Source organism: Typopeltis vanoorti, chromosome 18 (assembly GCF_054136105.1).
Source record: "Typopeltis vanoorti isolate ZY-2024b chromosome 18, IOZ_Tvanoo_1.0, whole genome shotgun sequence".
Taxonomy (NCBI): Eukaryota; Metazoa; Arthropoda; class Arachnida; order Uropygi; family Thelyphonidae; genus Typopeltis; species Typopeltis vanoorti.
Window position 1 is genome coordinate 22,320,312 of NC_143566.1, and position 16,055 is coordinate 22,336,366.

Below are 16,055 nucleotides of genomic sequence, written 5' to 3' on the forward strand. Positions count from 1 at the left end.
AAAAACTTTTTATTGGCATACAAAACTATATGGGCTACCTAAGGTGTACAAACCTGAAACCCCCCATTGCATCCCATCAAGGGTGCCATAAGTTGTCCCACCTATAAAATGGCTTCACTTGTCATTTGAACCCAACAAACACATCAGTAAGACATAGTCTTATGTAAAAAAAAAAAAACTCCATGCACTTTAAAACCACAATATGGAACTTTCAATTACAGGAGAATGATCGCTTAACGAGCTCTGATGCATTGTCCCTTGTTACAAATATATCAGTTGGCGATACACTAATATTCCTGTTCAAAATTTATCCACCTGACCTTTGTAAATCTTTAAGCACTCTCTTAAATCAGGGGGTATTTTAGCTGGAACCAGCTCGTTAAAAAAACTGAAGGAGTAGGTAATGAGCTTCATACCCCCCCCCCCCCCCCCACACACACAACATGCCATTTCTAACTTATACATGGAAGTCTTTCAATCTTTAGCACTTGATTTGCTCCCCGGTTCTCAAGTCCAAAGTATGGTTGAGGTGTGTGATGATATCTTTGCTATTTGGCCACATGGACCATTATTGAATTAAATTCCCCATGGAAGAGGAAACAGAAAGGGCTCTAGCCCTCTTGGATACTTTATTTACAAGGCAAGCAGGTGGGTACAAAATGGATACAACAACAACAACAAACCCTTAATGAAACTCCTTAAAAAGAACAACAATCTCCTCCCAAACCAGACGATACATATGCCATAGTTATACTTTACATTAATAGCACAACAGTTAAACTAAGCTCCAACTTGAAACAACACAGAATCAGAACAATACACAAACCTCTAAACAAAGAATTTAACCTCCTGAGATGAATTGAAGATTGCCAAGATCTTCTAACCTTCCTAGGTGTCCCCTGCAAGTGTGGAGCTCAGTATTTTGGACAGACAGGACATACTACCATGGTCAGTTAAAAAAGAACATAAGAAACACATCTGAAACAGAACAACCAAAGAGTAGGCTATATCTCAACATGCTTTAGAAAAAGACCACTTCAGCAGACATAAGAAACCAAGTTACTTCACAAATCCCAGTTTAAATTGGAGAGCAGCACAAGTTCTACAGAATGCAGTTGACTGTTACATAACCTATGGTATGATTGCACACAGATTTTGGTGCACTACTCTATCTATCCATCAGCATTAACATACAACAAAATGACCATTTCATTGTACGTCTTCCCTGAGTGTATTGTTAAATTGCCTCTGATAATGCTAGCAAAGCGGCAGTTTGTAAATAACTTAGTAAATTTTTCATTGTGTCATGACATGAGGAAAATCAGGGTTTTCAATCAAATAGTGAGTTAGTCAGTCTCACATGGAGGGTTTTTCATCCCTCAAATCAAGCAAACCAGCCAGAAGAACATACAGGGTGTTCGGGATAAATTTGACAGTTTCGTAGGAAAAAGAAAATCTTCTTTGTATCTATTAAATTTAATGAATTGGACAAAAAAAACATTACAGGCAGATGTTAATTACAATACTTATCAACAAGATTTACTCAAAATAACCACCATTAGCATCGATCACAGCTTCAATTCTGCTTCGGAACCTCGAACAAGCTGATGCTACAGTCTCCCTGGGAAGGGGCCGCAAAACACTGTTTTAATTTTATCCATTAACTGGGCTTTTGTATTACTGGAAGTGCGATTGGTGTCTTTTTCAACTGCCCCATACAAAATAATCCATGGGTTAAGGTCTGGGGAGTTTGGAGGCCAAACATTTGGACTGGTGAAGTCGTAGAAATTTTCAGACAACCATTTTTTGACTTTTCCCAGAGGTGTGGCAAGGGGCCGAATCCTGCTGCCATACATACGCCTACCATTGGCTACCCTTGTTATCCAGGGCTTGACTACAGTTAGCAACTCCACGAACAAAGCCCGAATTCCAATGCCAGGGTTCTTCAACACCTGTTCCTGCAGATTTGCATGGAATTCTGCTGTACGAACGCAATCAGATCGTCTGCTAGGGATCTTTCTTCTTGCTACATCCTCGTAGTCACCATTGCAAGTCTCTAGTTCATGCCTGATTGTTTTTACTGTATTCAGGGAGCATTGGGCAGCAGTCGTAATATCCTTATTTTGATGGCGGGCACGAATCATCATGATACAAGTTATTCTCTTCCATGATTCAGGTGGGTTCCAGCTATCCATCCTTTCTGACATCTTGTATGTGAATGAAGAAGGGTCCAAACTTTTAAATGAAGAGAAGTGTGTGTTAATACATGTAACTTACGGAAAAATATAATTAATTATAAATATGTCAAATTTATCCCGAACACCCTGTATATGTAATATATATACACAGGACACTCAGCACTATGTTCAAATGGCAGTTATGATCGCTCGACAAAGCTGTGCAACTTTTGTATCAATCAGTTTTCACCCTTTTGTATACAGATGGTTATGCTGCATCATTACCCACTCAAAAAAACCAATCATCTATCTTATTACTTTTCCTATAATTCAATGCTTTCTTTTTTCTTCCTCTCTTCTTCTCCTCCGGATAGAGATCACAAAAAAAGCTTCACCAGTCTGGATAAATACTAGTGAAATAGGAAGTTTATGCATTTGTATTCCACTGCTATTTATCCTGAAGCTTGGAAATAACTCCATATCCAAACCTATTTGGGTGACTGATGATGCACAATACACAGCCTCTGCTAGCCACCCTTCTGTGGTTTAGCGCTCCGGCAACTATTGCTTTCATGATGACATATCTTCCTAGTTGGAGAACATGCTAGTCACGTTGACTAGGATGTTCTCCAACTAGGATCAACATCAGTTAATTAAATTAAAAAAAAACAGCAATGATGGTGGCATGGCCAAATCTAAAATAATACCTGAAATTATTCTGTAGAGTCCTTAGAGTAGGATTGCTGGAGAACTTGACACAGAAGTTATGGTTATATGAGATGAATTTGTGCCATCTCTATTCCTGAGATTAGGGTTCTATATTCTTTAGATAAACTTCTTAAATTAATATTCATACCAGTTTTTGGTAAAATGTAAGGAGCAGGTGCCTGTTCCAATCAATTTGGTGTGGAGTGTTCTGAGCATGATTTTCGATAATTATTAAATCTGATGTCATTTGTGTTCCTTTTTCTGGATTGGAATTGTGCGTCCTGTTTCACCTATACACAGCAAGTTACAGGTTCAATGAATCCGGTACAGTCCAGAGTAGGCAGAGGATCCCTGGAAGAGTTAAATAAGTTCTTCAATTTTGCAAGTTTTAAAGTTGGTATTGAGATTGTATCAGGGTAGCAATTTATTTTTTATGATATCCTTTTAATGCATGAAACGGTTACAGTTTTAATGCAATCTTATTTTTATTTAGGTGCAGTGGTGTGAAGAATTTGAGGATATTTTTGGTATAGCCATTGTTTATAAGAGTATTGTTGATAATTTATGCTTAACAGCTTGCTCAGGGGAACAAACTGTTATTGCTAATTATAAGAGTATTATTGACTAAAAATTGTTGAGCTGAGTGGTGGGTAAGAATTTATGTGTATGCATCAAATGATATTTGTGGACTTATAGTAAACAGTGAAGGATATGATACTGTCCAAGGGAAGATGACATGAGTATCCAGAAATGGAAGTGTATTCTGGTTTTCAATTTAAATAGTAATTTACCACTAAAACTGCAACCCACAACACACTGCAATGAAACTGAAAACACACACATACACGGTAAAATTCTTCAGAATATTCCACCTGAAAAATAAAAACTAAGATTACAATTAAACAATAGCTATTCCATACATTAAAGGGATTAGAGAAAATAAGCAGAATACTACACAAACACATCGAATTCAGTGATTAACACAGCCTTGAAACTCTTGCAAAAAATTAGAGAACAAATAAGTTCTATAATTCCTCTTCGGCTCCCTCCCTGCAGTCTCTGGGATGCATTGAATCCAATGCAACAGAACTTTCCATATACAGGTGAAAAAGGATGCATAATTACAATCCATAAAAATAAACATAAACAACACAGCAAATTTAATAATTACGGAAAATTGGACCTTTCTGGTTGTGCCCTGGACACACCAAAATGATTAGAAAGGGACCTGCTACTTACATTGCACCAAAACTTGGTGTGAACATTAATTTCAAGTACAGATACACCACCAATTTTCTGGAAATGAATGGTCTACCACCTCCTTTAGCCTGGACAAAATTATGAGAGCAAACTTGAAATTCCTGCAATCACCCAACAAGTTCACTAAACAGCTACAGATGGTATTGCTTGTGCACATGCAGCATAATTATTTACATCTACATCTGATGGTGATCGTCTTAGCTTATCTTGTTTACATTTAATCCTAGCTGGGGATTTTAAGCAAAGGCTAATTCCGAGTGGTAACGGTAGTGGTGTCAAGCATAAATACAAGTCCATATCCACTTGCACTATATCATTTATATTAATGCATTTCATGTAACTCACATTTAATATTTCAGTTTATAGCAGTCCACTGTGCTTTAGAGACATGCAAGAGATATAATTAGTGGCTCAGAGATGCACTGATGAATTATTATTACAAGATCTTCATTGGTCTGGCATAATGACTAATCCAGCAAGGCTCTTGAACCATGGGTGCCAGAAAAATCGGTTGTGTACCTGTAGAGTTTGTGAAATTCTACTCAACTCTAATCTCAACAATGATGGCTAAATATCTCAAGAATATGTACACACATTCAGCCTGCATAACTTATTTTAAACTTTACTAGTCCCTCTAAGTAATAATATCAGCCCTTATTCAGAATTTGGCTCCCTTTAATGCAATTTTTTTTTTTTTTTGACTTAACTACTACCAATCTCTAGCCATATAAACAAACAACACTACTCTAGCTTTGCTGTAGTGTATTTTTTCTCCTACTAAAGGTTAGGCTATTAATGACTCAAGTAGTGATACTTTGATGTAGTATGTGGATTGTGTAATGTAGCACTGTCTCCTTGTGTGTACTCAAAATGATGATCTTAACAGAAATGTTGAAACATGGATAAAATTATCTTGATCTGTATTAAATTAGTAATTCCCATAACAAGGTAGTTGTCTCCATAATTTATCATAATGAATAATTTAGAGAATGTCAACTTTTGAAATGTTAAATGCCAATCTCCAAACCATTCTTCAGTGGCAGTTCAGGAACTTTAACTTCATGCTAGCAAAACTCCTGTATTATATATTATTTATTGTGATGCCCCCCCCCCCCCCACACACACCTATCCTTCCAGTCTTGCATTAGACAATATCCACATTTCTTGATATACTCTACTCAAAACCACAGACTCTTATCCAAGCCCTGGTTCTCCAACAAATGTGACAGAGCAGTTCAAGTCAAAAAAGATACATCCAATGACTGAAGTCAAAAACTCTAGTCTCTCATTCAGCTTACACACTATAACAGGAAAAAAATTCTAAAGCAGATTATAAGGCCAAATGTACTAGGCTTGCTTCCTACTCAAATGGCAGTTGAACCTTCTGGTCCCTTGCCAAGGCTATGGGATGCAACTTCTGCCACTCTAGGTTTCCACTTCTTTTTCATCCTAATGGGACAATAGCAATATCTCAAAGATAAGATGCAAAGCAATCTCCTCACGCTATTCCATGTGACTGTTCACAGTAGCTGTGTCTGATTTTTCGTTAGACGTCTCTTGGTCCTGATGGTTTCCTCAAGTTGCATTAAAAACACACTTCTTGTATTGCTTCTATTAGCTGTCATACTCATTTGGCATCTATACAACAGCTTGGAAGCAAGCTTTTATCCAGCCTGTTCTCAAAAGGGAGAACAAAGCCGATTATTAAACTATTGTCCTATTGCTCTTACTTCAATGCTCTCAAAAATAATGGAAAGGTAATCAACAGTCAATTGTTTCGCTACTTGGAGACTCACCAATATAGATTCCACCATTCCTGCTCAACAACAGCAGATGTTGGAAGTTGTTTTTTTTGAGACGAGACTTCAATAAAGGTCGAAACCGGTCTGGGTAGTGGCCCTTCCCTTAATGCATAGCAGTATACATGTCTGCAAGGAGATGTGCTTTGCATTATGGGAGATACTGAGACAAGGAGTGATGAGAGCTTGGTCCACCTTTGCTACGAGTTGCCAAGGGATGTACCACCTTACCTCAGTCCTGAAGATATTTTCAGGCACAAACTTTGTTTTGCTTACACTTGGAAAAAGAATTAAACTAAATTTATTAACAGCAGATGTAAATAACTTTACCCACCTTTGGACACAAACCAAGGAAAAGGTTGGAGAAAGTCAAATGGTCATTTCCTCACCAGTCATGATGAGTAATTTCCTCTCAGCTTTTTCAATCAATGCTGGGCTACTTCAGAGCTCTGTGTTTTCACCTACACTCTTCTTATAGGTGTGTGTGTGTAATTCTTCTCTCTCTCCCAAACATCTATTCATAACTTTGCTGATAACAGTATTCTTCATCATTTACAAAAACCTTGCAGTGTCAGGTCACTCAGGCTTCAATTTCTTCTATTACCAGTGCCTTAAATACTGATCTTGTTATTCTTAAGTGGGATAACTTAGTGAATTTGTCATTTCCCAGAAAAAAGGCTAGGTTATTTCTCTCAGTTTTGACAGTATTCTGCTTGCTAATCAGGATCAGTTTTCTCTTCTTAAGACTTGCATCTAGCCTATCCTAACACAAATAAATCATGTCCATAGCCTTTCAGCTTCCTGACACTTATGAATCTGAAATCTATTCAAACATAAAATATTGCTCTTATATTTGGGTAGTGCATTTAAAACCTCCCTTGAATGCCTGATAGTATTTAGATGCACTATTAGCTTAATATGAGGGAAAGTCAGTAAGTAAATTACAAATGGTTATGAAAAATAAAACAACTGAAATATGAACCATGTAAAACATTTCTCTACATAATTCCCCTCAACATTTATACACTTGTCCCATTGCCTTATCAGTTCTTCAAAACCACACAACATCGAATTCTTTTGTCTATTGCCTCAACCTCCTGATCATCAGCAAAATGTTTGTTACTAAAGTGGAAAACATTTCAGTTGTTTTATTTTTGATAACCCTTTGCAATTTACTGACTTTCCATCTTCTAATTACTATCAGGCATTCTGATGGAGGGTTTACATCAGGTATGAATCATACACGAACACAAAAAGATGCTGATCAACACCCACATACAGTTCAGCTGCAAACTTAAGTCAAACCAACTTCATTCTACTCCTCCCCCATTCTATATACCTCTCTTTTGAAATTTTCTCCATGCTGTTTTCCCCAATGATTACAACTCCTAGTTCTTAAAAAAAATTAACCAACAAACCGCTAGCCTACACATGGCACTGTTGTGTCATAAATCTTGGGACCTCTTGTGTGGAGATGATATTAAATAAAGGTTAGGTGAGATTTCTCTTCTTGGAATAACTGACTTCTAGTTTTTCTGAACATAAACACCAGAAATATTGCCTCCTCCTCTTATCCAAAAAAATTATGCTTTCTTTTTTCATTGCAGGCAGTAATTCACCTCTAACCATTTAATTCTATATGAATCACAATTTTTTTTTTTTTTGCACCATTAAATATGAATCTCGCATTTAGGGGTATGCCCTTAAAAACTTCTTAAAAATTCATAGAATGGAATAACAAGTCCTATGAGGGGTACCCAACGTAGAATTTTAGTCTTCATATAGTCTAATATTATTTCTTCTACTTATTGTTTCTTGCGTGTATTATTAGTCTTAACATTGTATTTCTGAAGATATGTCTGTGACATTGACAAAATACTGAAATGACTAAATTTGCTGTTTAATTATTTCTCTTTGTGCTGCAGTTATTCCAGTAATTGTATTATGAATATAAACCAGCACCTAAGGCATTTTGTGTTCTATGTGTGGGGATATACTGTCATCAGCAAAGTCGTATTGCATTTCAGTAAACAGCAGAAGGCCAATGAGATACAGAAGGAAGAGGGTTAATGAAAGGACTCCTAGCCACAACATTAGTTGCAAAGTTTGAGGATAACAATACATTTTCTACCTCTACACAACATGCAGGAACAAGCAGAGAGAGAGAGAGTAGGCAGACCAGATGCAAAAATCTGAAGACTGAAATGAGAGCTTACTTCATGGGACTTTTGTACAAACCCAATTATATGCTTTACAGATGGAGCAGCCAATTAGGTTCTGCAAACTTTTCCATGGCATTTGTCCAAAGGTGGATAAGTTAATCATTAAGATTCCCTATTATCCATGAGTGGCAAATGTATTGTTTCTAGATAGTATATATAATACGAATATTAATGGATTTCTATATCTGAAGTGAGAACAGTAGGATGGCAGTTTGATGACAAAGCTTTCATCTTCTTATAAATAGGTTCAATATGGCCTATTTTCCAAGTTGTGAAAGAAATCCTGCTAGTCTTTTTAGTAACATTTTTAAAGTTATACCCTCCAAAACAATAAATGTATTTTCCACGAAGTCCTGCATCATAACTCAGAAAATCTTGTTAACACTGTATTCTAGAAAATTGAGAGAAAAAGTAAACTAGGACTTTGACCATGTAAACAGTAGAAAATACATGCAAAATAAACTGCATGAAAGAAAGTGGATGTCATTGAAAGAAAGATCACTAGTCACTGTAGCTATTTAGAAGAGATAGGTGGTAGATGGTTCATTACCTGGTTCACTACCACAACTATGCATATCAGAAGTTTGAAGTAATCCAAAATGAAGTTTGGAATGAAGAGCAAAGTCCCAATTTATTTTTCATAAGAAATGATATCACTTCAGAGAGCAAATATTTCTTCATTCACTCCATCTACTGTTATTCTGATAACAAAGATGGTTTCAGGACTGTACAATGATAGTTATGAGGATCGGCTGAGGGAATGTGGACTGCAGAGTTTGGTGGATAGAAGAAGGAGAAGTGATATGGTTGAGACTTTTAAACTGTTGAGAGGTGGTTACAGGGCTGACACTGGGGAATTCTTTCGCTGGTTGAACAGCGGGAAGGAGTGATGACAAGGGCCATCCCTGGAAGTTACGAAACTGTGTGCAAGAGGGTGAGGAGTGGTTTCTTTGCATGGAGGGCGGTTGAATTATGGAATGCATTGTGTGATGGAGTGGTGAGAGCGAGAATGGTCAATGAGTTCAAGGAGTGGTATGATAGACTTTGTGTTTCTTAGGGAGACCTCCCCCCGATGAGTCTTAACTCCATGGAGGCCTGAATAATAATAATTACCACATAACAAACTAGTTAAATTGGAACAGATGGAGTTGGATAATAGATTACTGCATTGGATTGGCTGTCTGATAGGTATCAACAGGTTGTGTATGGGGGAGTGATATCCCAGAAGAGAAAAGTCAGTAGTGGTGTGCCCCAGGGGTCTGTTTTGGAGCCATTATTGTGTGAATGGGCGAGTGTGTGTGAGGATGTCAGTTTAATGTTACAAAGTGTAAGGTGTTAAAATTTGGGAAGCAAAGATGGGATGCAGAGTATAGGATTAGTGGGGATATTTTGGGAGAGAAGAAGGATTTGGGGGTTGTGGTAAATAGAGATTTGAAATTTCATGGATATTTTGCTAAAATTGTGAGGACAATACAGGGGATTAGGTTAATGATACAGAGAACACTGACATGCAGAAGTATGTTTGTTTTGATTTCATTGTACAAGACTTTGATCACGCCACATATGGACTCCTGTGCAAAGATTTGGTCGCCAGGTTTTCAAAAGGATGATGAGATGTTGGAGAAGGTCCAGAGATGATTGACTAAGTTGGTATCTGGCCTTTGGAATGTGGAATATAAGGACAGACCGAGATAATACAAATTACAGAGCCTAATGGATAAAAGGAAGGAGGGGAGACATGATCGCGATATATAAGTTGGCAAAAAGAAGGGATAATTACCAGATTAGCGTGGATGAGATTTTTCATAGAATATCTAGAGACAGGGAGAGAAAGAGAGGCCATCCTCAAAAGCTGTATAAGGTGGGTGCGAGCCATAATTTTTTTTGCATGGAGTGGTGGGTGTTTGGAATGCATTGCCTGAGTGTGGTGAGTGCAGGGACAGTGAATGCATGTAATTCAAGGTCCAATGAGCTGTGCATGTACAGAGTGGGACCTTCTATGATGAGTCTTTTAACTCCATGGAGGTCTGCTGATAATAATTTACTCAAAAAAAAAAAAAAGAAGTGAACAGTTGATGGCACTGAGTAGATGAAGTGTTAAATAGTGTAGACAGTAGGTTTTATGTAGTAGATCCTCCTGCGATTAATGCTTGTCCTTGGTGGTGTTGCATAATTTAAAAAATTAAAAATAAAATTAATAATAATATTATTAAAAATTAATAATAAAAAATTAGCTATATGCAAGTATGATATTAGTATACTTTTGTTACTATTTGCAGTGAATTTGTACAATAGCTGCACATTCATTTTTGGATAAAAAGATTTAGAAACAAAAGTAATTAATAATTAATTTGCCATTATACAAGAAAATTGAGACAGACAAATTGGCCTTCAGAACACATGCAATTTACAGACAAAATATACTGTTGTTGGTGATGACTGGCAATAGATGGCGCTGATGGTTGCAGTGTCGTAGTTGGAGATAAATTGCAGTGGAGAGGATGAGGTGTATTTAGCGAAGTAGAGTAGTGTGCCTTCCCACGATGAGTCCTTGGACTTCCTGGAGATGTCACATAATAATAATCATATAAAATGATTCACTTGCCTAACTATAGACTGAGTTTTTATACATCCATAGAGTGTCAACCATAGACCAAGACAAGAGGGGCACCTTCACTGGACCCAGACCTTAGAGGGCCTGCACATTACAAACACAAAAAATACTAAACTAATTAAATAAGAGGAGAAAATGCAATTTTCAGAACCAATCTGATGGAAAAGTAAATTTGATGAAATAAATATATAATTTATGAATTATGTCTTTATTACTCATCCAAACGTAGCCAGCCCATCAACAGAAATTTTTTTACAATGTCATGTGCAACAATAATTAAATTCAATCATCTTTGATATTGTGCTGACTTTCAATCATTATTATTATTATTATTACCCCAAGACCTCATGGAGTCAGACTCATCTGGGCGGTCCTTTTATCTCGCACACATCTCATCATACCGTGTCTTAAACACACTCAAACTCCTTGCAGACACCACACTCTCAGGCAAGGCATTCCAATCATTCACAACTCTGCACGAAAAAAACCTGCCTCTCACTCCCCTACTCACACCCTCTTTATAGTTTCCAGGAATGACCTCTGTTTCTCCCCTGATCTCCCACTATTCTCTGTAGAACTTCTCCACCATTGATCTTATAACAACCCCTTACCAACTTGTAGGTCTCTATCATATCTCCCCTCTTCCTCCTGTCCACCAGACTGCAAATTACATCTTCTCAATCTTTCCTCATACTCGACATTCCAGGTCAGAAACTACCTTAGTCAGTCGCCACTGGATCCTTTCCAACATCTCTTCATCCTTCTGAAAACCCGGTGACCAAATCTGGGCACAATAGTCCATGTGTGGCCTAATCAAAGCCTTATACAACGGAACAAGAATCTCCCTACTTCTACACGTCAGTATCCTCCACATCATTCCATACAATCAAAGCCGCACACATTTCTCGATTTTTGTTGTTATGAAGGTATATTTCTCAAGATAGGAAGAAAAAACATATTTAAACAGTTTGTTAGCTTGATTTATAACATTTAAATATTTAGATTTAGACATATGGTATGTGGGCCTCCATTTGTACTCCTGCCCTGGGCAATGCAAATGCTAGGCGAGGGTCTGCATGCAGATCCTCCCCTAGCGTATATAGAAGACCCACCATTCAGGAGTTTGCAAAATCTTCTGAATGGTTGGTCTTCTATCAGTGCCATGCTTAGACAGATTTACAATCATTATAATGCAAAAAATACTACACTGAACTTATGAAATTCCATAATAAGGTTCTTTTAAGCTGTTATTTTAATGGCTAATATAGCCTGCTTTTGTTTAGGAGTGCCCCTTTTTTTTTATAATGTCATTGGCTCTTTATTCAGATCTTAAGGCATAACTGAAGTGTTATAAAACTAATATATGAAGAATAATATAGGAGGAAAAATCGGACATACCATCGAACAAAACGAAACTAGGCTATATTAGCCATTAAAATAATAGTTTATTCTAGTGGAGTAAAATGAGAAATTTCCCAGAAATAATACCTTGCATTAATAAGTGTTTAGAAATGTTTAGAAAAGCATATGACTTATGTATATTCTTTAAAATCACATAAAGCTGGTTCAGTTTTGTATGGTCCCCCCCCCCCCCCCCGGTTGTATTCATCTATATGTTAGAACATTAGCTCTCCACCATCTCCCTGACTAACCAGTTAAATTATGTTTTTTGGGAACCCCATCCCTCAGAATGCTTTTGTTGAGCCCTAGTTGCTTTTACTCTACAACCAAATTCTGGAAGTTATGGACAGTGATCATTAATTTCTTTTAATCTCAGACATTCAGTTCTATATATGAGTTATCTGTGCAGCAACAAAAAAAGTCTAGTTGATTCTAGGTTGTTTTAAATTTTTTATTGCACTCAAGATTAAATTTACAAATCAACAGTGAAGGCAAAGTTATCACTCGTATTTTTCAAACATTTATTATTGAATCGTGTCTTTGGATGGTAAAAAAATACACTTTAAAATACCTGTAAGTACACACTTCACTGTACAGCAAATCAAATCCAAATGAACAGCTCATCTGATTTCTGTACATAGACAACATGAAGCACTTAATTCATTTACTGAACACATTAGGTTGCCATATTCTCCTTTTTTAAAGGATATTTGTATAATAATTTCTAACCTCTCGTTGAATCATTTCACAGAGATGAATAAACAATTTTCCACATTACCAACAAGAAATGTATCAAGTAAATGTGAAATTATTTGATACCTGAAAATCTAATTCATTTTCAATCATGTCCAATTTTTATAAATTAAAAATACATAAACTATACTTTACCACATAGTTTTAAACAGGATTACTCAAAAGAGATTACAGAGAAATAAATACAGATGAAACACTTTTAATGTATGCATGCATACTTTATTTACTGCATACATTAACCCTTTCACACACACACATATATATATATATATATATATATACATAATTATACAAAAAAAAAATATATATGTAAAATTGCAGTTTTTGAGGAAAAATCTCACTATTTTTTTTTTAAATAAAAACTCTAGTGATAAATCACATTTTCTTTTTCAACAGTCATATCAAGATTAACTTTACGTCAAGCAAAAGTTTCTATCTTGCTGATGTAAAGCGGAACATTTCATTAACTGATTTGCTATATTTAAAAAAAAAAAAAAAATTATACTATATACATTACTTCCATTTTCCAAATTTATAAATAACAGCATATCAGTAACATTTTGATCATATTACAAATACAATACACACAAAATATTTTCTTTTATAGGGACGGTGGGTAAAATAAATGCTCCTTACATTCTTCTAAACTTAGTATAATAAAAATGATATTGTACAATAAAATTCCTGAGATTGCTTAAACAAGGTGGATGCAACATTTATTTAAAATAAGTGGTCCAGCTCCTTAAGGATAAATAAAGGTATTCAAATAGAAAACAATCCAAATTATGCCTTCCTGAGTCTTTTTTTTTTTCTTTTCTTTTTCCAAGCAGAAAATCCATCAATGGTTTAAAAAGTTTCGCAGCTTTAAAGATAAGTAATAATGGTAATAAAGTAAATATTACTGAATGGCAAGGTCTATATTACAATTTATAACAAAAAATAATAAGTTTCTATTCATATTTTCTGGCCAATATAACTTCCTATAGGTATACCATGCCATTCCTATTAAGAATTGAAATATTTAAATTTCAGTTGTTCCCATGGCCTGTTTTCTGAGACTAGTAATATTTATGCAGCTCTTGAATATATTGTAGTTAACAATGTCTAAAATGCACCATTATGTACTATTCTATGAGACTAACATTTCACATCAAAAGTTTTTAAGGTACTGTAACACAGAAATCACTGCAAGAGTTCTTTACACAAATACATTAAGAAGTGAAAAATATTGAAAATAAATAGCTTATGGATCTGAGTGGGACTTTAGATTATTAATTTAATTTCAAACTATTAATGCATCCTTTTCACTAACACAATTGGTTATACCAAGCCTATTCGGATACCATTCTCGTTTTAATGAAAGGTTATACATTGAATAGGAAGGATCACCAGTAACCTCTTTAAGAATATTTAGAAAAGGTGGCAAGCGATTCTTCAGCTCCTCTCCTCTTAGCGTAGTGTATGTTTCAAGAAGTATTAAACCTTCACATCGTGGATGACATGGGGCCTTATATAAATCAAGTTGAAAGTACATATTATTCAAAATAAAGCATCTTCGCAATTTAAATACTGTGTAATGGGAGTCATCTCGTTGGGCTAACATATATACATAATCACGATGTGTAATTTGCCTTTTCACCTCAATAACTTGATCACCAAGATCGCAACGACGCTGGGTATGCAAATAACTCCAATTCCCATTCTGACCTCTTTTTCGTAGTCTAGCTTGTACCTTGTTACTAGGAGATATTAGATAATCATGAACAACTTCAAAATCTTGAAATGATGGAAAAGCACAATCTTCTGGCATTCTGCCTACTAAAAACTTTAACTTGTGACTGTTTGTTGCTAGTCTATCTCCAGTATCTATGCCAATTCTTCTGCACACACTTGCTATCATTCTTCGCAACTTTGTATCAAAATCTGTTGAATTATCAATCACATCAATGTAAGGATGCCCAACCCAAGCTTCTGATGCTCGACGATCTCTTTCTCTAGCTAGTTCCAACCCTTCTGTTCTACAGTGATTATCTTCTATAGTATAAAATGCTTCAGCCCCACTTGCTGCAGATACCAAATGCATAATATGATTATACCTGTTATCTCTCAATTCTACTGGATTCCAGCCATGAGTTGACAAAATCTTATCCCATGCTTCTTGACTAATAAAGGCTGCTGCATCCATTGTACCCCTATCACATATAACTAAGCAATTTCTGCTGCATGATTCAGCAAGAGAAAAATAAGTTTCTTCCATTGCCATCATTGTTTTTAAAAGATTTTCTTGAAAATTTTCTGCTTCACCTAGGGTCAAATCTGGAAACCTGACACCTCCACTAAGAAGGGTTGTAGCCGCTTCTGGCACACGATAAACTTTCCAACCTAAATTTTCGAAAAATGTTGATAGCCGTGCTTGACCGGTAGTCTTCCCACTACATGGACCTCCAGTTAAAACTAGTTTGTAAACTGTTCGTTGCTTTTCTTCTGGATCCTGAGTCATCCTCTTTGGTTATTAATAATCTATGCAAAAGTATTACAATAAATATAACGTATCCTGAAAATACCAAATACTATAAATTAAAAGAAAAACCACACATTAGCATTGCCCCAAATTTCTGGAAAGTGCTGCCAGTCTTCAGAAAGCTTGTGGTACAACACTTCACCTTACCTGAAAACATAAACAAGACATACGTAAAAGAGCAATAACGCAAATATTCGAATAAGTCGCTAGAACTTTATTTTTTTCCGATTCTTATACTGGTCGATGTATGTAACAGGCAATTATTTCTTTTAAAGTTGTAAAAAATCGCTCTAATCCAACAGTTCATTATAAGTAAAATACGCGTATCACTGTATTAAAAGAGGACATTAAATATTTAAAGCCTCATTACGAAATCGTCTTTTTAAGCTTTAAAACAATTCAGAATAACGGGACAAAAATTCTGGACTAGCAAACAAATATTTAATTAATTTACCTACCTGCTCAGACATTATACCTCACTTGCCACCGGCTTGTTGCAACGACCAAAAACTTGCTAACAGCCTAACACGCTTTTGAAATAGACACCGCGTGTTACATAACGCATTTTAGCCCAAATCACGCCCAAGTGATATAGTAGCT

The 16,055-nt window shown here is 35.9% G+C and overlaps 2 protein-coding genes across 2 annotated transcripts in view; one reads left to right on the forward strand and one right to left on the reverse strand.

Annotated features, from left to right (window-relative positions):
- The window catches only part of LOC150096537 (coiled-coil domain-containing protein 102A-like), a 404,861-nt gene that overhangs the window by 154,197 nt on the left and 234,609 nt on the right, over nucleotides 1-16,055 (forward strand). The gene's annotated exons all lie outside the window — the stretch shown is intronic.
- On the reverse strand, nucleotides 12,632-15,976 carry Ttd14 (TRPL translocation defect 14). The gene is made up of 2 exons (XM_090407902.1): nucleotides 15,914-15,976; nucleotides 12,632-15,602 (listed from the first exon to the last, which is right to left on the reverse strand). Exon 2 carries the CDS (start codon nucleotides 15,432-15,434, stop codon nucleotides 14,217-14,219), a length of 1,218 nt encoding a protein of 405 aa, XP_090264028.1. The 5' UTR covers nucleotides 15,435-15,602; nucleotides 15,914-15,976; the 3' UTR covers nucleotides 12,632-14,216.